General features: G+C 43.0%; 1 protein-coding gene across 3 annotated transcripts in view; it reads left to right on the top strand.

Annotated features, from left to right (window-relative positions):
* mast1a (microtubule associated serine/threonine kinase 1a) overlaps positions 1–20,023 on the top strand; it is a 68,230-nt gene extending 48,207 nt beyond the window's left edge. For all 3 annotated transcript variants that reach the window (XM_065958449.1, XM_065958444.1, XM_065958455.1), the window contains 18 exons: positions 2,321–2,453; positions 3,919–3,986; positions 4,119–4,195; positions 5,759–5,967; positions 7,230–7,368; positions 8,011–8,143; positions 9,982–10,147; positions 10,989–11,090; positions 11,373–11,495; positions 11,653–11,762; positions 13,650–13,813; positions 14,353–14,597; positions 14,825–15,082; positions 15,175–15,407; positions 16,044–16,166; positions 16,444–16,580; positions 16,903–17,090; positions 17,319–20,023. In XM_065958449.1, the coding sequence (XP_065814521.1) occupies positions 2,321–2,453; positions 3,919–3,986; positions 4,119–4,195; positions 5,759–5,967; positions 7,230–7,368; positions 8,011–8,143; positions 9,982–10,147; positions 10,989–11,090; positions 11,373–11,495; positions 11,653–11,762; positions 13,650–13,813; positions 14,353–14,597; positions 14,825–15,082; positions 15,175–15,407; positions 16,044–16,166; positions 16,444–16,580; positions 16,903–17,090; positions 17,319–19,036 (4,326 nt within the window). In that variant the 3' untranslated portion in view covers positions 19,037–20,023. The remainder of the gene's footprint in view (positions 1–2,320; positions 2,454–3,918; positions 3,987–4,118; positions 4,196–5,758; positions 5,968–7,229; positions 7,369–8,010; positions 8,144–9,981; positions 10,148–10,988; positions 11,091–11,372; positions 11,496–11,652; positions 11,763–13,649; positions 13,814–14,352; positions 14,598–14,824; positions 15,083–15,174; positions 15,408–16,043; positions 16,167–16,443; positions 16,581–16,902; positions 17,091–17,318) is intronic.
* The last annotated feature ends 2,159 nt before the right edge of the window (positions 20,024–22,182 follow it).

The raw sequence follows: 22,182 nt of genomic DNA, 5'->3' as shown, positions 1-22,182 counted from the left end.
CATTTTTATTGTTTGAGTGACTTTTCAGCCTTCAAACCTTACTTCATTGTGAGGATGGATCAGGGAGGATTTTTCATTTCGAAACAAAACTTCAGAAAATGTAAAAACAGGGACATGCAGTTCTCATGTCACAGGGAGGAATGGAAGCGATGTGAATCCAAACAGATTCAGAGTCAGTCAATAAGGTAACATTTAAATGTGACATGTGGAAGAAGCAGCACTAGAGTTGCACCCTTTCTTTCTCATTCAACATTTGGGATATTCTTACGACAATCTACGTTATCGTGCGGTAGAGGTCATGTCTTTTATTTGCATGCTGCTCGTCTCTGCACATGTAGAGGACACACTTTTGTCTGAAGGATATTTTACCAACTTAAATCAAAAATATTATTTTCCACCTCGACCTCTCCTCTGTCTCCTCAGCAGCTCAATCAGCGTGGAGACAGAGCCGTGTCCTTGACTTGTTGATGCGTACGATAAATAACTCACTTCAGCTTACTTATTAAGACAACTTGAAATGTGCTTCAACTAATTTATGGAACTCCAGGTATGATTCGATGTGAGTCTAACGTGTGTGAATGTTCTTTGTTGTTGTTTGAGCCTCTAACCAAAGGTCATTTTTGTCACAATGTGACGGACAATAAAGTTTTGTTTAAATCTTGCAACAAAGCTCTCCTCTGGATTAGCTATGCCTCCATATCAGCTCACTGATTGATAGCCTCACATGTTCGTCATTGTCATGGTCACCGCCTCCCACCCTCCCGGCTCATCTTTCCGTTGCCAAGGCGACCGTCGGAAAAAGGTCGATAGGGTCAGGCAGGATGTGGTGGGGACTTAAAATCCTCATGGCCCTCGGGTAAGACAGGAGAAGACACAGGCGCACAGATAAAATGTTGTCCACGGTGAAAGAGTTCATTTAGCATTCAAGTCGTTGGCGCGGTCTGATTTGGTGCAAATGTCACACAGTCAGTCTGCTGTTAGCTGCAGGAGCATTATCCCGGAGCAGAGCAAGCTCTCAGAGAGGCAGGTTAATTCCCCATCCTCCGTACTCGCTCTTTTTTTTATTTTTTCCTCTGAATTGAGGGGAGAAGATATGAGCGAGCAGGAGAGAAAGGAAATGATCCCGCCTGCCCCGGGCTCAGCTTCTAATCAAAATGTTATTCCAGCAACAGGAATGAAAGTGAATCCCACAGGACAACACAAAAAGCTGTTTCAGTGGGGGGAAAAAAAGAAGATGATCCAAGAAAGCAATTTCAAGTTTGGAGGTGTATTAACACTGATTGTGTTTGTCTGACATCCCCACAGCTGTGTTCGGTCATACATTTGCAGAAGGTTGAAGTTAAATTCAAATTATGTGAGAAGAAGTCGGGCCCAATTGGAATTACCTTGATCTTTGTGTTTGTGTGTCACGATGTAACACTTAAACACAAGTTACACGTCATGGTTCAATACCTCGACAGGTTTAGAAAAAGAATCAATAATTCGATTATTAATAAATTCTGATATCAATATTTTGGCTGATAGAAATAAACACCTAACATGCATAAACAGATCCTTAGACTCTCTTTGTGACGGAGGTGAATACTGACTGTTCTCCTCTGTCTTTCTGTTGGACATGAAGTGTCTCATTTATCGTACACGTCAACAAGTCAAGGACACGGCTCTGTCTCCACGCTGATTGAGCTGCTGAGGAGACAGAGGAGAGGTCGAGGTGGAAAATAATATTTTTGATTTAAGTTGGTAAAATATCCTGCAGACAAAGTGTGTCCTCTACATGTGCAGAGACGAGCAGCATGCAAATAAAAGACATCTGCTTATTTCTACCTTATAAGGACCATACTAAGCAAAGCATATTAAGGTCGTAATGTTCAACAACTTCCTAACTTACTGTCAAGAAGCAATCATTAGGAGTGTATTGAGGGAAAACTCTTAGTGAATGGACTCTGAGCTATAGACCAAGGTCATGTAGAATAAGGCACTTATAATGACCGCTAAGAAGCCAGTACGCGTCTAATTAGCTTAAGTATGTTTCTAAATCATTTAAATGAAAAATCAAAATAAGACACACTCATCTCTCAGTGGGTGCTGGATACAAAAAACATGAACAGGTAAAGAGAAGCCAAACAAGATCTGCACACCAAGAAGCTCCCGTTTGAAGGATTTATTAACACGTGATGTTTCGAGCCAACGTGCTCTTCCTCAGACTTGCTGAAGGTTTAAATGAGTTCTTCATTTGGCCCCAGTAGTTTAAGTTGTATTTGTTTAAAAGCTTTTCTTTTTTAAAAGACTTCATATATTTTTTTCCCGCCTTCGCTGACAGGAGTTCAACCCCGAGGAGTTTTATCATCTGCTGGAGGCGGCGGAGGATCACGCAAAGGAGGGACAGCTGATGAAGGCAGACATCCCCAGATACATCATCAGCCAGCTGGGGCTGACCAGAGACCCACTGGAGGGTACGAGACGGGTTTTGTTTTTGGGTGTTGCAGTGCTTTCTGTTGGACGTTGTCTGGTTCCTTGTCAACAAAGAAAACTATATATATATAAATTATATAAACTAAAGGATGACCACTCGTCTTGTGTTTAAAACGGACAGACCTAAAAAGTAACAAACTAATAAAAAAAAATAGACTGTAAGGGATAGCTCAGGAGATTGGTGAATAAAGTTATCCACCAGGTGATTAGCTTAGCATAAAAACTGACGGCAGAGGGCTATCATGATGAATTTTATTAGTTGCTTCTTTTTTTTTTTTTTTGGATCAATACAGAAACAGTCATTAGTTAGCTTTTAAGATGCTGGCAGGCACATTTAGTTAAACACAGAGCCATGATACAGTAGCTGTTTCCCAGTGCGTCCTGTGTCCGAGCTAGGCTAAGCTAAGATAATCAATAGCCTAATAGCTGTCTGATCTAAATGGAAACATCACAACGTGCTAATAGCTAATTGGACATACTTTTAATGGTGCCAGTGTGCCAAAATGTGAAAAAAAAAGTGACTGACTTTAAGGTATTTATCCGCTTTGCTTGAATATAAGCATTAGGAAATAGGCGGTATGGAGTTTAAAGCTGCATCATTAGCTGGCGGGTGCAGCGCTGTCACTGTTTTTAATGAATCATCATTGCTTCCCCCAAACTTCCAGCTGTAATTCACATCTGCTCATCTTCTCCCAGTCCAATCCATCATGAGCTGCTCATGAGCTGCTGGCCCAAATGATTCAAAATGACTCCTAACAATACAACTCTGGGTTTGTATTTCCTAATTTGTGACAAAAGGGAGCCTGATGTGTGTTTCACGGTTAACAGTGTGACTCATGATAAATGCTGATGAGGCACTTTTCTTTTGCATCGACATTGTCATGAACAGACAGGCACACATGCTCACCCACGTACTGTAGGTGTTGCACATTCACACTTTCCTCATAGAGACAAGATCAGTGGTTTTCAACGTCAAACAGGAAGCAGCACAATATACAACTGTCAGCTTTTTATCTAACACCAAGTTGAGATCTGTACAGTGGCTTTGTGAATGCTTTGTGAAGTTAATAACCATTCATTTATTCCCCTGCTTTAACAAAACTGTTGTATAATCAGTGTATTCTAGCAGCTGTCACAAGAGTATGAACATTAGTTGCTGGTGCTGTGCTGGTACAAAGTGAGAGGGAGGGAGCGCTGAAGGGGACAAAAAAATAATAATAGGAAGGAGCTATTTTAATTCTATTTTGGTTTTTTTGTGTGATCTAAAGCTCTTCAGCCCTTCAGCTGCAAAGAAAAATTGAATAGCTTTTTTTGTTAAAGGCGTCTGAGCTGCAGTTGGATCTTTTTTTTTTTTATCATAGCAGCGTGGGAGGTCTGCTGTTGAAAAAAATGTCTCTTTGCATTTGGACACGAGGTTTTCTTGTTATCAAACATGTTTCTCATCAGAAATCGTGAGCCTCGACAGCTATGACAGCGAGGGTCCACACACGCCCGAGACTGATGACTCAGCAGAGGTGAGGAACAAATAAACACAGACACTTCTCATGAGAAAACATACAAACGTGTAAAACTCAACAAAGAAGAATGACATTTTGCACATTCACCAACTTCGCTTGTAGTTTTTAAAATGTTGAATTTCTCTGTAGGGAAGAACGAGAGCCATCAAACCGCCGAGTGAGGAAGATTTTCAGAACATCAAACTCATCAGCAACGGGGCTTATGGGTAAGCAATGGGTTGAAGCTTCAATGAGATCTCACACAGTATACAACAAATCAAATCCAGTGAAGCTAATCCAGAGAGTTTCAGACAAAACAAAACCTTGACCTAACCTTTATCCGCTGTTGAAATTATTTAGAGTATCCAGGTATTCAAAGCCAACAATAAAAATACATGAGTGCTGTGGAGCGGCTTTGGATCATCCACTAATCAGAGGATGGGCCGTTTGATCCTCGGCTCATCTGACCACATGTCAAAGCGTCCTCGTGCGAGACATTGAACCCTACTATACACCCCTGTCTTCTGTCTTCTGTCTTGTAGCGATGGTGTGTCAATGTTTGACTCAATGAGGAATAAGAAACCCAAAGAGCAATCAGCGGATGAGTACGCGTGTGAAGGGAGTGAATGGCGTGCAGTGTGAAGTGCTTCGAGTGGTCGGAAGATTAGAAGGGCGCTACATACATAAGTGCTTTTCATTAAATATTCACAAACACAGTGACACATAAAGAATTGATTAAAAAAAAGAGGGTCAATAAAAGATGTTAGCAGGGTGGTGGAAAGAAGATTAACACTTCCTTTGCCATACTTACTGCTGCAGAAACACGTTGATACTGTGAGTAACTAATCAAAGAAACCGTGTAAATTCTAAAACCCGCATCGCTAGACCACATGCCCAAATAAAACACAGAATTAGTAATAAAACAGCTAAAATATTAAAACCTTTAGATATGTTTCCTTCCTAGAATTGTGCATGTTAAGTCAATGCTCAGTTAATGTGAGTAGGTTAAAACAGAAGCCTTTAAGCATGTACACGTTGCATTATATTTATAATATATGTGTCTATATAAATAACAGTGAATAAGTAAATACAATGAATTTAGTCATCATGATTATGCATATTAAAGCTCCTGTGAGGAAACTGGTTTGTTTGATATTTGCGCCCCCTAGTGGAAGAGTGGTACCTTTTTCCTTTCTCTTTGCTGATCTTGTCCTGCACATGGGACAATGTGTCAGACTTTAAATTTAGTTTTTATAGAATCTGATTTTACTGTTGATTTTGTCTTTGCGTATGTTGTTGTCTTCTGTGTGCTCATGCTGCAAAACTAATTTCCCCCGTACGTGACAATAAAGAGATCCTGAATGATCTTACTGTAAATATTTGTTGCTGAAAAGGTTATTTACTGAGCGTGTAAAACATCCTCTCATGTGACGACTATAATAGAAAAGCAAAAGAGACCATCATTGAAGAGGCCAATTATTTCTAAGTCATAACGAGGCATCAGTTAAAACCTCACAGGAGCTTTAAATGTTTTTGTTTGCTAAACCTGGCTCGTGTGGATCAGGCGAAAGAGCTCAGCAGCCGTGGAAGCTGCATAATTACCCCATGATATGTTCCTATAAAAGAGAAAATACAACGTGGAGCTTTACATACAGAACAACAAAGAGAGGTTTTTAATCTCCACTCTGCCACACTCCCCCCTGTTATCTCCCCCTCGGCTCCTCATCCTGCCTGTCTCTTCAGTTTTTCACTCTCAGCTCTTCTGTCTCGTGTTCTCGTCTTCTCTCCAGTGCGGTGTACCTGGTGCGCCACAGGGAGACACGTCAGCGTTTTGCCATGAAGAAGATCAACAAGCAGAATCTGATCCTGAGGAATCAGATCCAGCAGGCTTTCGTCGAGAGGGACATCCTCACCTTCGCAGAGAACCCGTTTGTCGTCTCCATGTTCTGCTCCTTTGAATCGCGGAGACATCTGTGCATGGTCATGGAATATGTCGAGGGTAAGGGGGTCAGATTGTGTTTGTTTCTTTCGGCTCACTGTTTGCTGGCAGACTTTTATGAAACTGAGGATGAAATGAAAAAGATGTTCATGATTTATGAGACCTCTCTGAGCGGCTGACTTCATCTCTTCCTCCTTCTGCTTGCCCTTCTCGTCTCTGCCAGGCATCAGATCAGGTTTCTATTTGGTTTGTGATGAAACAAAAACTCTAATCAGCCTCTCCTCTCTGGATCCTATTGCGTGACAAAGCACTTATCGAGCTTCTATGAAATGATTTTTACCAAATCGGGACCCATTCTGCTTCTTTTCAATCTTCTCTCTGGGTCAGGATGACCTTTCCAGTTTAAAAAAAAAACGTTGATTTCAGAGATTGTGACCTTTCAGTTCAAGTTTATACAAGTTTTCTACTTCAGTAGTGGAGTATAATCACTCACTCAAATTTCCAGAGGGGCAGATAAACTCTTATTTCCCTATCACAATGATTCTTGAACATGAAAGTCAGAAAAGGTCAGTAGATGCTGCTCCAGCCCTGCTCGTCTTTCTCTCTCATTCTGATGGGATTCTTAGAGGACAGTGCTGGGGACTCGAGCTGCTTTTCAAAGAGAAATATATTCCTCCCAAAACATTTGCACATTTTAGGTTCGTAGTGTTGTTTTGAGTGATTTTAGAAACATGTAGATACATTTAAATCAATTTATGTTCATTATAAAGCTACGAGCTTACCAAAGAGCGCTAACATTAGCATGCTAACACAATAATGCAGAGCACAGGCAATCACAGCTCGAGCAAAGGACGATTTTGTCCTTCGCTTGCACTTAATGTTTCTTAATTATGGTGCGTTCTAATTCATAACTCCTTCATATGAACTTGAGTGGAGAGGGGTGGGAGGTGTGTCGCTGGAGGAGAGCGGAGGTTTCAGAATAGCGGAGGTGTCTGCAAACAGCAGTTTGTTTTGGTTTCATGCTGGTGCTCAAGGGCGACATCTACTGGATCAAAAAGTCACACATTCTTCCTTTAATACTATATCTTTAAGAATCACATTTTACACCAAATATCATGTTTTATTTCACTTCTTTATCTGGTGTGGGTCCTCTTCTGATTGCAGCCTTCTCTGAATGAGATGTATCTGCCCTTATGAGGGCATTTGAAGGGCGTTTATTTTAATGCTCGCAAGGAAACTTGCAAGCTTCAAATGTGTATCTGTCTAGATGTTCTACGCCCTTTGTCAGAGTAACTTAACTTGTGATGTTTCTGTGTTCCCAGGTGGTGACTGTGCCACTTTGTTAAAGAACATCGGGGCTCTTCCTCTCGAGCTGGCACGGATGTACTTTGCTGAGACTGTTTTAGCCCTGGAGTACCTGCACAACTACGGCATCGTCCACAGAGATCTCAAACCCGACAAGTGAGTGTTTAAGCTGCTCTGATCCATTTTTTTAATGTATAAACACTATCAGTGCATTTGAACTCAGCTAGACTTGGAAACAGGTGACAAGGCAGGACTACAGGAAGGCCAGTTCAGGAACGTTTTATTTTTTTTAATCAATAAGATCTTCTTTATTGTTCCTCCAATGGATGAAAATAACATGTTTAGTACAAAGCTAGGCTGTTGTACTACGAGCAGAATGTGTTTCGGTATCGTCTTACTGTAATAATCAAGGTCTTCCCTGAAAAGGAGGTTTTCTGCTTGGCAGCTGATGTTGCTCTACAACCTGTATCAGCATTCACGGTGTCTTCACAAATGTGCAGGTTAACAATGAGCATTCCCCCGATACTTGAAATGTGTTCTGATAACAAGCAGGATTTCCAAAAAGAAAGTCCAATTTTGACTCATCAGACCTCAGGACAGTTTTCCATTTCGCCTCGCTCCATTTTTAAAAGACTCAAGTAATTACCAATGTAATCGGACACCAGTGAATCTCATCACATAACAACCTGTTACCGTCACATAGCTGTCAAAATAAACCACACACTCTGTTGTAAATATGCCAGAATGAGAGCCTTTTAATCTCAAACTGTTGAACGCCTGTTTTCTGTCTTCAAACAGTCTGCTGATCACCTCCATGGGACACATCAAGCTTACAGACTTCGGCCTGTCAAAGATGGGTCTAATGAGCCTCACCACCAACCTGTACGAGGGACACATCGAGAAAGACGCCAGAGAGTTTCTGGATAAGCAGGTACAGTACCTGTAGGATCAGTTTATAAACCCCTTATCAAAGAAAAAAAACGGCTACAGACGGATATATCTAATCAGCAGCAGCAGCATTGTTGTGGTAAAGCAGGCTGATTGAAAATTGGATGTATGGTGAATGAGCAGGCGACTGACATTCACAGCCTCCAGCCGTGCGTGCCAACCTGCCAAGTCAGCCGGCAAAATCAATCATCTCCGTATAAAGACGCTGCATTACAATGCTTCCTGTGTAGTCTGGATTTGTGAATCATTAATGCTCTCCATCTCCTTCCCAATCCCATTTTGCAATTATCGTCATTGTTTATGCTCTGAGTTATAATCAGTCATGGCCGTGTGTCCTCCACCTCTCCCGCTTGAAAGCAGATATGTGTCTGTCTGCCAGTAATGAACTCTCCGTCTGCGGGTTTGCTTTTCATGTTTTCTAAAGGAGGTTTTAATCAGGGGAGTGTTTCTAATTCACTCAATGATGATGCCTCTGTGTTATAAGACAGCATGAGGGACAAACACAAACATGTGTTGACATCTCACTTCTAAACTGCGTGTGTGTGTGTGTGTGTGTGTGTGTGTGTGTGTGTGTGTGTGTGTGTGTGTGTGTGTGTGTGTGTGTGTGTGTGTGTGTGTGTGTGTGTGACAGGCAGAATGAAACGCTGAGCTATGTATCAGTGACTTCAAATTTTAAAGTGTGAACGTGGAATCAAACTTTGCAACATGTTTGAGTTTATTTGCACGTCTTTTAGAATCAATGTCGATTAGGCCTCTCCAATAATCCTCATGAACATAATTAAATGTTCTTCTTTCTTTTTATGGAAGTAAAACAAACATTTAGCAGAATCGCTGTGAGCCTAAAGATCAACATCCTTTCAATGAAACCAATGTACATCTGTTGTGTTGTGTTCTGCCAGAGAAAGAAGAATCAGGAAATAGTTTGCTGGTTCTGGTTCTTTACTCTCAGGCACCATGGCAACAGACAGAAGTACACAAATCCATGAGCTGTGTGTGTTGTTGGTCTGCAACAAGCATCCCTCTTCTGCTCATGCTGGAAAATACTTTTTCTTATTTAACTAAAGTTGACTTAATTATACTAAACTATGCAATACAATAACCAATATTTCATAATAAACACAACTGTGGGATTAATAACGCATTTTATTGACAAACAAACTGTGTGTGTTACAGATATTTCAGCTTTCAAGGCCATAACTAAGAGAAAATAAATATCGTCACAAATTCAAAAATGAGAAACTTTACACATTAATAGAATTATTATCAAACACAAATAAACTTGTGGAACTCCATGAGCTGTGTGTGCTGTGTGTCTACAACAAAAGAGCAGTGCATCATTAACAAGGGACGACGGAGTTTTCCTTCTAGCAGAGGCTAACTTATCATGTTAGCATTAGAGTCTCATCTTTAGGACCAAACTAATGAATTACTTAAGTACGCAAAGTCAAAACTCTGCAGAACTGACACACTTTCATAAACATTTATCAGCGTAGTGATGATGTGGAAACTGTGACTTACTTCTTGACGTGCTGGAAAAGTTTACAAGTAGGAGGATAAATGAAAACCTCACAACAAATTAAATGAAAAATGCATTTTGGTAAAATTCTCAAGCTGTCTATAACTGCTTCATCAGCAGTTTTCACATCAGTCTTAGCTTTTCTTATTGGGATATACACTGGACATGCATCTGAGAAATGACTAACAGCTCCCTGCAGCTTGAATTCCTAACAAAAAAATCTAATATAAAAAAACAAATGATCAGAATGGACTGGTGCCAATGGTTATAACTGGGAAATATCGTCTATCTTTTTTGTGACTCAGGTGTGTGGTACCCCGGAGTACATCGCTCCAGAGGTGATTCTCCGTCAGGGTTACGGGAAACCTGTGGACTGGTGGGCTATGGGCATCATCCTCTATGAGTTCTTGGTGGGCTGTGTGCCTTTCTTTGGAGACACTCCTGAGGAGCTGTTTGGACAGGTCATCACGGGTAAGAAAAAATAACCTTTACTAAAAGTATTCAACGTCTTAAAACGCATTTTTAACAATCAACATAAAAAGCTGTAAGGTGTGTTTTTAATCCAGGTTGTTAACAGTTCATAGTTAGTGTAGTTATTTTAAGACAACCACAAACAACAAGACCAAACATCTGAAACATAGGGTGAGTTTTTTGGCCTCACGTTTTTGAACACTGCTCTGTATAGAGGTCCTTATAGTTCCATACAAAAACACCTGCATGTAATTCTTGCAGCAGCAACTTAGTGGCCAAAAAACAGTTTTTCCTACCTGGTGGAACACCTGTCCAGACACAAAGGGTTCCTACCTTTATATAGATGTAACTTTTAATCAACCTGTGAGATTCTCCACTGGCTCCTCATCCCCCAGTATATCTACTTTAAACTCCTTATCATCACCTACAAAGCCCTCCATATCCTGGCTCCTCCACCGCCACACTCACACCCACCTGCACTCTCAGGTATGCTGACGCTAACCTCCTGACCCCAGATCAGAGACCCCTTATTCTCCTCACCTTCAAGAAATCCCTAAAAATCACTTCACCTACACTGCCTACAACCACTAATAAACTCTGTTATCATCCTCCTTCGATTATTATCCTTTACACCAAACATCAAATCTTATTTTCATAATCTACTCCTACACTCTGCATTTTTGTTTTTTCCTTTTTTACCTTTGTGTCATGCAAGGATAACTTTCCTGTAGTTTCAACCTGTCTATGGTCTGTCTTGATAAAAACAATACATAAAAAGGAGGCGATTTGTTTCTGTCTTCTCATTCTGACCTTTTTTCTCCCTTTCGTTGTCTCTTGGTAGATGATATCGTTTGGCCAGAAGGTGACGACGCCCTGCCTGCAGATTCTCTGGACCTGATCTCTGCCCTGCTGCAGACCAACCCGCTCGGGAGGTTGGGCACAGGTACCCACGTCCTCATTCACTTGATTTCAGAGATCTGATCAGAGACTCGTAGTGCTCAAGCAGTAAGCGGGACAGGAAGTCCGGCCGATGAGCTGAAATTTGCTGCGTAGGACTGAGTGGTTGATCACTTTCTGTGGCTCTCACTTTAAAGAAAGACCACACACATGCAGGTCATCATATAGTGAAAAGTAAATGTATAAACCTTGACTTAAGCAGCTCTAAGTGCTCTACTTAAAAATGGTGCTAATAGATTGCATGTTTGTTTGTGTTTTTTGTTCCCAGGTGGAGCGTTCGAGGTGAAGCAGCACTCGTTCTTCACCGAGCTGGACTGGAACAGTCTGCTGAGACAGAAAGCCGAGTTCGTCCCTCACCTGGAGTCAGAGGAGGACACCAGCTACTTTGATAGTACGTTCCTCTGGAATTGATGCGCCTGTTAAGTGAAGCAGTCACATCAGTGTGAGCTTTAGGGGCTCGTACAATAATTCTCCCGACACCGCTCCTTTAAGAAATGACGACTTTATGTTAAGGTGACAGCTCATATATTTCTCTCCCCCACCTTCAGCGCGCTCGGATCGTTATCACCACATCAATACGTACGACGAGGATGACACCAATGACGACGAGCCGGTGGAGATCAGACAGTTCTCTTCCTGCTCTCCTCGCTTCAGCAAGGTCTGACTTTGTCTCTCTCTCTCTCCCTGCCGCTCTCTCCTCTGTCATCTCTCTCTCTTTTACCCTCACTCCTTTTTTTTTTTTCTCCCTTCTCTCAGTGTCAATCTGATATTTTTGTTTCACAGGTACACACTTGACACTTTTTAGAACACGGTCAGATAAGGTAGAATGAGAAGTCTTAGATGGAAAGCTATATGGAGTATATGGAGGCTGGACTCATGCCTGCAGTTCAGAGAGTATAACTGCGTTGCTGTTACTTTAACACCATTCCCTCTTATTCCCTTTGTCTTCAGTTTCTATTTTAAGCCAATCAGCAGCTCGTGTACCCTTAATGTGGAGGCCTCGCTGTGCCTTTTTATTCCCTGACTTTCTGTATGTTCTGTTTTACTAACCCAGACAATCTTTCATCCTCTTTTTCACTCCTTCACTCTTTCCACAACCAAGTCTGTTTTGTTTGTGATATGTGTTTCCTTCTCCCTCTCTCTCTCCCTCTCTCTTTCTCAGTGTGCCAGAGTGTTTTTTCCTGTCACACTATTCCTCTCGGGTGTGATTTTCTCAGCTCACACTTTTTTTTTTTTCCCCCCTCATTTGACTCTCCCTCTCTCTCACATGCTTTGTCTCTCCATCTGCCTCCCCTCTGTATTTCTCCTGGTCCACCCTCTTGTGTCTGGGTTGTGAAGTCATGAAGGAGCTCTCGAGACAATCTCAAGTGCCTTATGGAGTGGCTCATTTTAATATAATTTGAGACGCTTTTGAAACCACAGTTGAGGGCTGTTCAGCGTCCTCTCTCTCTCAAGCTGTGCAGGTGTACAGAGAATGCTGAATACACGGCACTGTTACGTTTCACTGCATGTTTTATATTTGAGAAAGTAGCCTCTTCCACATGCGCTCTAACTGCTGGGTCAAATCGGAGCCACACAACTAGAGGTGGGGGCCAATCAGTCGCTCCCTGCTAAGTGCTAATGCTAGCTCTTTAACGCAGTGGAAAGCCAAATGAAGCAGCAAGAAATTCAGACAGTCTCTCAGATGACTGGAGTAGATCCTGAAGTATTACTAATTCAAAAACAGACTTTGAATCATGAATCATGAATCGTTTTGAATCGAAAATAGATTCTCAGTCGTATCGTGACCCCTAAGAATCGTCACTAAATCGAATCGTGAGACCCCCAAAGATTCCCAGCCTTATATCCAACTAACACCAATTCAGGATATAACGCTCCAAACAATGCCTAGGACACATACACATATACTGTATGTGTCCTAGGCATTGTTTGATGTAATTTTCTGGCATTTCAAAAGAAAAGAGTATCATGATGAGAGATCTTCATCCTATGATCTAAACTCTCAAACAGTGACATTAACTGTCATCTGATTTCTGTCTCTTTTCTTATTCAGTATTGTGATGAAGTGGATCAGATTCCCTCCTTGTCAGTGAATTGATCGATGTGTTGTGTATCTTCCACGTTACGCCATCTTTCATCTAGAATGTCAACATTGAGCTCTCTGTTCCACGTTTCTTTTCTAGGCAGCTTAAAAATCCATAAATCTATAAATCATGATCAATCTGTGTTACTGTGGTTTTAATGTATTTCATTTATTGCGTATATACTTTATTTGTAATGCTATTTTGTTTCATAATTATTCTTAAGTAGAACACAAAGAATAGGAAATCCTAATTCAAGTAACGCATAACACTGATTGTCCCTGATGTATTGAAGGGAATCAGCCTGGAACACAGCAAAATATAACTGAAACAAATACAATCAGTTTGACCAATCAACAGCGTCAGACAGCTGCTGCCTTCACTCAACAGCTGTATTTTCTCCGAGTGATTAATAACTGCTCACTCACTGAGTTATTATTGATCTGACTGCCCCCCCCCTGCAGGTGTACAGCAGCATGGAGCATCTTTCTCAGCTGGAGCAGAAAGCTACGACCTCGGTGTCCCGTCGGGAGCACAAGGGCCCGCGGGAGGACAAGGTGACGAAGAGAGAGAGCCTGGGCAGCTTCAGCATGAGAGACAAGAGCTGGAGGACGGGATCCCCTGAGATGTGAGTAACGTAGGTTATTAAATTGGGGGGGGGGGGGGGCGGTTTCAGACACAAGAAGGTGAAAGTAAGTGAGAGGAATGCTCTGCAAACTTGCATAAGAAAATATTGAGGCTGCTCAGATTGTAGCTCCCTGTATGTACTTTTTTTTTCTTTGTCAGAAGCCTGCAGAAGCAGCCTTATACCCGAGTGTGTTTGAATAGCAGCTTTCTATCTCACTGACACCATTTTTTGACACTTTTTGCATTAAAAATAACTTCATGCAAGACTTCACACTCACTTTGAGTCAAAAACCTGGCAGCAGATCCCTCCTCTGCAAACTTTAGAAACTAGATGATAGTGAAAGACATTCCCATTCGCTGAGCTGAACAATGTTTAACCCTCATTTGCAAATATTAGCTTGCTCGCACGGTTCAGTGCTTTACAGCGTGCAAGATAAACATCACAATGTCAAATATAAGCGTTGTTATCTTAAGTACCATCGTGTTAAACTAAGTATGGACTCATGACCACTGGCCTTGTTTGTTTCCACCTCTGTGCAGGAAACGCCTGTCTTGTTCGGAGTCCCTCTACATGGAGGGGGATGCCAGCCCACCTCTCGGTGCTCGCAGACGCTTCTCAGCTCTGATGGAAACGCATCGTTTCGCCTCGCCCCTGGACGGTGAGCCGGACTTCCTGTCCCGCCAGGTGCCCATCAAGGTTCGCGGAACCTCGCTGGATGGAACCAGCGCCCCATCACCGAGCCTCCTGGAGCAGAGAAACAGTCTGAAGGAGGTCAACGGAGCAGGTGTGTTAGCATGGGGAGGTCTTTGATGTAGGAAGGAGAAGAAATAAGGTTAAAAAAGTGATAATGAATAAACAGAGAGACGGAGCAGGTGAATTTGAGAGGAGGAGGTGAAATAGCAGCCTTAATACCTTATTACATGGCTTCTGCTGAGTCAGTGGGCAGCTGGGAAATGCTTGACGTTGCTATTTTCTAATCTATAATTTCCACCTGACTCCACATCCTCACAGACAAATCCCCCCGACACGGAGAGACACCTGGAGTCACCACGGCCATCGCTACATTATCTCAAAGTCCTGCAGCGGCTGGCCGGGACGTGATGACTCCTCTGTACGACCCTCTCGGGCCTCGGGCCACAAACGACCTGGTCCTCCGCAGGGCGAGACATCAGCAGCTGTCTGGTGAGGGAGAGAAACGCAACTCGAGGGCTGGAAACAAGGTCATCAAGTCAGCGTCTGCTACAGCCTTGTCTGTCATCATACCATCAGGTGAAAAAGACGCAAGGAAAGAACTGATCCAAGTTATTGTTTTCAAATACAGACCCTAATTGTTTCCCCTCTTCCTCTCCGTCTGCCTCCAGTGGATCAGCATGGCGGCTTCTCTCCCCTCGCCAGCCCCATGTCCCCCCACTCCTTCTCTTCCAACCCCTCGTCCCGGGACTCCTCGCCCAGCAGAGACTTCTTCCCGGCAGTGAGCGTGTTGCGCTCTCCCATCACCATCCATCGCTCTGGAAAGAAGTACGGCTTCACTCTCAGGGCCATCAGGGTCTACATCGGGGACAGTGATATCTACAGCGTGCATCACATAGTTTGGGTAAGAAACTTGTCATTTTCATGAGCAATCCTTACGCATAACCTCACGACTATGACTCATAGTGTTTGTGTATTTGTAAGTGTTGTTAACGTTAAGCAAAGGTCAGCAAAAGACTGTTAGGGAAAAGGATGTTCCTAGTGACTGATTTCCCCGTAACTGAAACACAGAATCTGACAAGCCAACCATCCTAGACTTAAGAAAACAGTGAAATGTGAGCCCATTTGTTTAACACGGCTAGAGACTGGATCACAGTGTCTGCGGGTCAACAACATGCCAGTCTGAGGTCCTCTCTCTATTTTCTCGGTCACAATACTGCCAAACCCCTCTGTTCTTCCAGATGCCACCCGCCCACCATGCTGGTTTACATCTGGGTGGCAGGGCATGAAGGCAGTATAGCATTAAAACGTTTAAGAAGTTGATTGACTCTGGATTTGTGCAAATTCCACGTTTTACATTTTTTCAATCTTTTTGTCTGTCACAGCTGTTCTCTAAAAACTAACAGACTCTCTCATCTGACTGTTAATTAAAGAAGCTAATCCTGACTTATAATGTTTAGTCTCATTTTAGGACTGATTGTTGTCACTCATGTCTACATGTTGTTTTTTGCCAACTGGAATATTTTGTGTGAATGTGCAGCATGTGGAGGACGGAGGCCCCGCCCAGGAAGCTGGTCTGTGCGCCGGTGACCTCATCACCCACGTAAACGGGGAGCCTGTCCACGGCCTGGTCCACACTGAAGTGGTGGAGCTCATCCTAAAGGTAGGCAGCAGTGGACCGCTCTGAATGATGCTTTGTATTGGCGACATCTTATTTCTGTCTTTTTTCTTCTATTTCTGTCTCAGTAGTTTATTTATAAGTCGTTAATTTTAAGAGAAGGCTATTTCTGGACTTTGAAAAGTGCTTTAAAGTCTGATGTAATTTGAGGATTGTGGCTTTTTTGATTGCTGTAAATATAAATTTGTTTTTTAATAACTTCTGCAAAAAGGTGTAAGTGTTTCAGAAACCACAATTCTTCACCTGTCGTTGGTCTTTGCAGAGTGGAAACAAGGTGACGGTGACGACCACTCCTTTTGAGAACACCTCCATCAAAGTGGGTCCTGCACGCAAAGCCAGCTACAAGTGTAAGATGGCCCGACGAAACAAGAGGACCATGGGCAAGGACAGCCAGGAGAGGTACAGCAGGAGGAATTTTTCATCTGCTGTAATGATGTAGAAAGTTCATATTTGAGAATGTAGACTCAGCTGCTGCACAGCAATCTTTGAGTGCACCGACCTGAGTTGAAATGACCCTTTTTATTCTGTGTAGGCTTTTTAATTGATTTGATATCATAACTGCACAGCCCATGAGAAGTTTAGCCCGCCATTGTAACTGAACAAAACACAACATGCAAATTCAAAAATGGTACAACCGATTTCTCTCTCTTTAATGTCATGTTTATTAACAGATTCATTTATAAAAAAGCAAATTTATATGGCTCCTCTTTCTGTCCTGCAGTAAGAAGCGTAACTCCTTGTTCCGTAAGATCACCAAGCAGTCCAACTTGCTGCACACCAGCCGCAGTCTGTCCTCGCTGAATCGCTCTCTGTCGTCCAGCGAGAGCCTTCCTGGCTCCCCAACTCACAGCCTGTCTGCCCGCTCCCCGACTCAGGGCTACCGCTCCACCCCTGAGCCCTCATACCTGGGTAGGACAACAGTACACACACAGTACATGAGTTCACAGAGATAAATGTCTCTGTACAGTCCGTGTAAGGAAAATTTTACTGCAAAAAGAAAAACAGAAGTTATCCAAATTTAACGCAGTCTAAGGCCCTCAAAGGCAAAATTCTCCGAACTTGAAATCGAAAGTGTGTCTGTTCCTCAGAGATTCGTTATATCTTAATTGATCTTTTCTGCTTCCTGTTTTCGTTCAGGTTCCTCTCAGAACAGCTCTCCAGCCTCCAGCACTCCCAACTCCCCCGCTCCCTCTCAGCACATGAGGCCCAGCTCCCTGCACGGCCTTTCCCCTAAGCTCCACCGCCAGTATCGCTCCGCCCGCTGTAAGTCCGCTGGTAACATCCCCCTCTCCCCGCTCGCCCACACACCCTCCCCTACCCAGTCTTCTCCTCCACCCTTACCAGGCCACACTGTGGGGAGCTCCAACACCACCCAGTCCTTCCCTGTCAAGCTCCACTCCTCGCCACCCGTGGTCAGACCCAGACCTAAGAGCGCCGAACCCCCACGATCACCTCTCCTCAAGCGGGTGCAGTCAGCAGAGAAGCTTGGTTCACCACTGACCCAGTCCAGCTCTACGGGCGGGCTGGGGGGTCCGCTGAGGAAGCACAGCCTGGAGGTGCAGCACTCTGAGTACCGTAAGGACGCCTTCCTCTGCGAGCTCGGCCTCCAGAGCCTGCTGGAGACGGACGGAGAGAACCTGCCTTATCCTCCGCCCCTGCCCTCTTCTTCGTCCTCTTCTGCGCCTGAGACTGGAGTCCTGAAGCCTGTGAGGAGGCTAGGAAGACAAGAGTCACCGCTTAGCAGGGAGACACTGCTGGCCGGGAGGGAGAGAGAAGAGAGGGAAAGAGGAAGAGAGAGGGAGAAAGAGAGGGACTCTGATAACGGGTCAGTTCTGGAGAGACTGGGTCGGGTTGGAGCAACAGTGTCCCCGTCATCCTTAACAAGAAAACCTCACACAACGGAGTCGCCCTTGAGTTCACAGGCTGGACCTAGCTCCAGAGCGAATACGGAAACCACTAAGGCTACGACTCCGAGCACCCCGACCAAAACAACGGGAGGCCTCGTTGGTCACAGGGGGCCTGAAAAGTGTCCAGCAGACTTAACTTCAAAACAGCAAGACTTCAGGGCAGCCAAAGGTGTGTTTTCTCACAGTAAAATCTCCCAGGAGCAGCCCGTGGGGAGAACTGAACCAAAGCAGGAAGGAAACAACAAGAATCTGAGGCCTGGTTTACCTGGTGCTGCTTTCAGTAAGAGCTCTACTTCTAGTCCGGATAAATCCATCAGCATGAACGCTACAGTGACAGCAGGTTCAAGTATGAACAAAACCTTTAAACCCTCAGGTATGGGGGACAGCCTGAGGAAAGCAGGAGCGGAGAGCAGCGACTTGAGGACTCAGGACATTAGCCCTAAAAGCCCCAAACTCCCTATTCGAATTCTTGCCCCTGTCGTCCCCCCACACGGACAACCGCTCTCGCTGGGCAAGGTGAGGCAGGGGCTCGGACCGGTCAACTGCTACCGTGGTACTCTTGACTGGGAGGACAAATGTCGCCTTGAGGTGGTGGAGGAGCATTCGCCTTCACCCTCTCCCTCCCCGACTTCTGTCGCGCCTTCACTCTGCGGACCCTCCCTCTGTAAGTCGCGGCCGGTCTCCCCTGGGGAAAAGACGAGTTTCGTAAGCCAGCTGACCACCGTGGCCAAAAATGTCCTCGGGCCGATCAAGCTCGGCTCCCTGGAGGGCGCCAGGAGCAAAGAGCAGCAGAGTAAAGCGGCGGAGGAGAAGCAGGGAGGCGCGGCGGGAAAGTCTGACACTCCCGCAGCAGGTCGATTGGTTGCCGGGGCTGCTGTGGTGACACAAAGTCCTGCTGGCATGCCACTGGAGAAGGCTGCAACGGGTAGCGGCCCACCCAAAATATAACCCCCAAATCGAACTTCAGTAAGAAAAGAAAAAGAAAAAGAAAAAAAGATGCCTTTTTTTGAAGAACAATGCAACAGAAGTCAAGCACTTAAAAACAATGTACATTCCAGTTAAAATGTATATAAAATGTTATTTATTGATTTCAATCGTTGACTGATTCAAACTTAAAACCAATAGTAAAATGAACTACTGTAAAGGTGCATTATCTGTTGATTTTCTATAGAAAGTATTTAATAAGAAGACTCTTAATGTAATGTGGAACACTTTATCAGATGTATATGTGTGTGGGTATATGTGAATGCATGTCATATGGTTATGTACTGTACATGTATTATAGGTACAAGAAGGTCAAAAAGTGCTTTACCGATCAAAACGTGCTGAATACTGTGAATACCAAATCCAGTCACTCTACTTTGTCCTTCAACCAGCCCTATTGTCTTTAACTGTTTCATTAAACAGGACGATGAAACAGGGGGAGGGACTGAGCTGCAGTCAAAATGAAAAATTAGCATCTGACAACATGAATGACTGATTGTTTGGAGACAGCGGGTAAAAAAACAAAACAAGCAGCAGCATGATTTAGCTCATTTCTTCATGCAGCAGTGTATTGAGCTAATGTGCACAGTCGGACAAAACAGTGGATGTCACGTCAAACACTGTCCAGCTCTGCCTGTCGCAGGGATTCTGTTTGTGTGTGTGTGTGTGTGTGTGTGTGTGTGTGTGTGTCTGTGAACCTACCTTGGGTCTATTTCTGGTGGTTCTTAAAGGCTACAGGGCTGACAGAGCTCAGGCTCAGCGCTTATCTCCCCTTTGCAGGAGGGCTACTGCAGTCCTTTTCTCCCTCTGCCTCCAACTGTAGCCTTCACACACACACACACACACACACACACACACACACACACACACACACACACACACACACACACACACACACACACACACACACACACACACACACACACACACACACACACAAACACTTAAACATGCACAAACACATATTCACAACTTGCAGCCATGTCAGCAGTTGATTTTCATGCATTTAAATCCATGCCCATGTGGTCAGGATTGGGACGTGAGTGTGTTTGTGAGCGAGTTAGTGAGTTAGTGAGTTTAGAAGTGTGTGAGGGGGTTTGGAGTAATCACACTCGACACTGTTGACACAGCGAGGGTCACGACAGAAACCAAACTGGAATTAAACAAGCAGCAGGCATGATCCAGTGTCAGCTGCTGGCTTTAATGAAAGCTCTTTATTGACAAACCACACAGGCACAGTGATGGGTACCTATGTGGAAATAGTACATATATAAAACAATGATAAGCACATTTACAGTGAATCTATGTGTTGTTTGGAGTCTAAGCAGGCAGTCGTGGATGTAGCATACTGTAAGATGTTAAAGGGCTCTATAGCTGAAGTAGGTAGGAATCATTAGACTAACAAGTCTAAAACAGAGTAATCACAACGATTGTGCTGTTAGGTCCTTCAAGCAAGCTTGTGATGCTCACATATCACTTAGTAACAAACTGATACAAATATTTGAATCAATAATGTCTGGAGTGCTGGAAGGGTTAAATGTTCACAGTAAACTGTCTCTAAACGCAGTTGATTTCCAGACTTGTGCAGGAAGAAGAAACAATTTGATCCATCTTTGACGATTTGTAAAATGTTTCTTCTCTGACAGCAATTTGATTTAAATGACCTCCATCCTTTTAGCTCTAAACATGTACTCTGATTTCACCAACAACAGCGACTTCACGCCAAGGCAGAAGTTCTGAAAAGCCGTAGAATATCAGCTACTTCTAAATTGATGTCTTTGAATTGGCTCGGTCTGCACAACGACTTGCAAAATATTTTTCTACATAGTTATTGCACAGTTGTGTTGTGAGTAGTTACAAATAGCTGGAAAACAGCTACCGGTAAATGCTAGCGGAAAGTTGATTTTTTGCTGAATTGTCTTTTCAAATCTTTACATCATTCACATAAAAGACAGTTGTGTATGCATCTTTAATGCAATATCATTTAGTTATCTTTTTTTTTAATAAGGATTCTGTGTTCAACAACCTCAAATCTTACAATGTTTGAGGGTGTTGCAATGATTTTAAGGTCCCAGGTTGTACATGCAAACAACCTTTGCTGTGTACTATACTGCCCTCCAGTGGTTAAAAAAATCCACTTTTAAACATGTTACTATAAAACGTGCATTAATGACATGTTGGAGTTTCTTTAATGGAACAAAGACCACCAAAACAAGTATTAGCCATAATATGCATTTATGTTTCCTAACACAATATTTGCAGTATTTATCAAATGAACACTTGAAATATGAGTTAATTCCTCCTCTGATGTTGTGGTCTTCACCTGACTGTTAACTACTGTATATCTTCTGGAATAGGGAAGAACATTTTTAAATATCCTGTCTTAAATAGTGTACTGATAGGAAGGAGTTCTTTTGTATCTTTATGTAAGAAACCAGTAATCAGGTCGGCTCCTGAGACATAAAGCTGACTGTAATGTTATCTTATACAGCTACCGTGCCCACTTTCAGGCCTTTTCTCAATCTATGGTGTCTATACCTGTGTTTAATGTTTGATCTTTTCTTTTCTCTTTTTGTGGTTGACAGAGAGAGTAGTATATATGCACTTTATTTAAAAAATGACTCATTTTTTATTTGCTGGTATTGTTTGTAAGTTACTTTGAAGAAAAAAAAAAGAAAATATACTATATAAAAAAACTGAATCTACAAATGAACACTTAATCCAAGTATAAAAAAACATTCCACACTTCTCTGTTCACTGAAAGTGTATTTATTTGTACCATGGGGCATTTTTGTTTGTGGTAGATGTAATTCAAATGCAGACACCTGAAGTGCAGTATGTGGAATTAAATTCTGAGATTTGTTCCAAAGCCTCTCACTCCTTTATTCTCATAATCTGTCATTTCAACGCTGCATCCATCTTTATTGTATCACCATATACCCTTTTTGATCACACTACACACGTATGTATACAAAAAATGAGTACATTTCAAACCTGGAAATGCAGCTGTAAAGCAAGACAAGGTTCATAAAGCTCAGACAGCCAGATAAAGAATGACAAAGTTAAAGAAAAAAAAACTATAAAAACATGTAACTTTGAACTGCACAACG

This window comes from Labrus bergylta, chromosome 1 (assembly GCF_963930695.1).
Source record: "Labrus bergylta chromosome 1, fLabBer1.1, whole genome shotgun sequence".
In the NCBI taxonomy this organism is placed as follows: Eukaryota; Metazoa; Chordata; class Actinopteri; order Labriformes; family Labridae; genus Labrus; species Labrus bergylta.
This window is presented reverse-complemented; position numbering and strand designations above follow the sequence as displayed.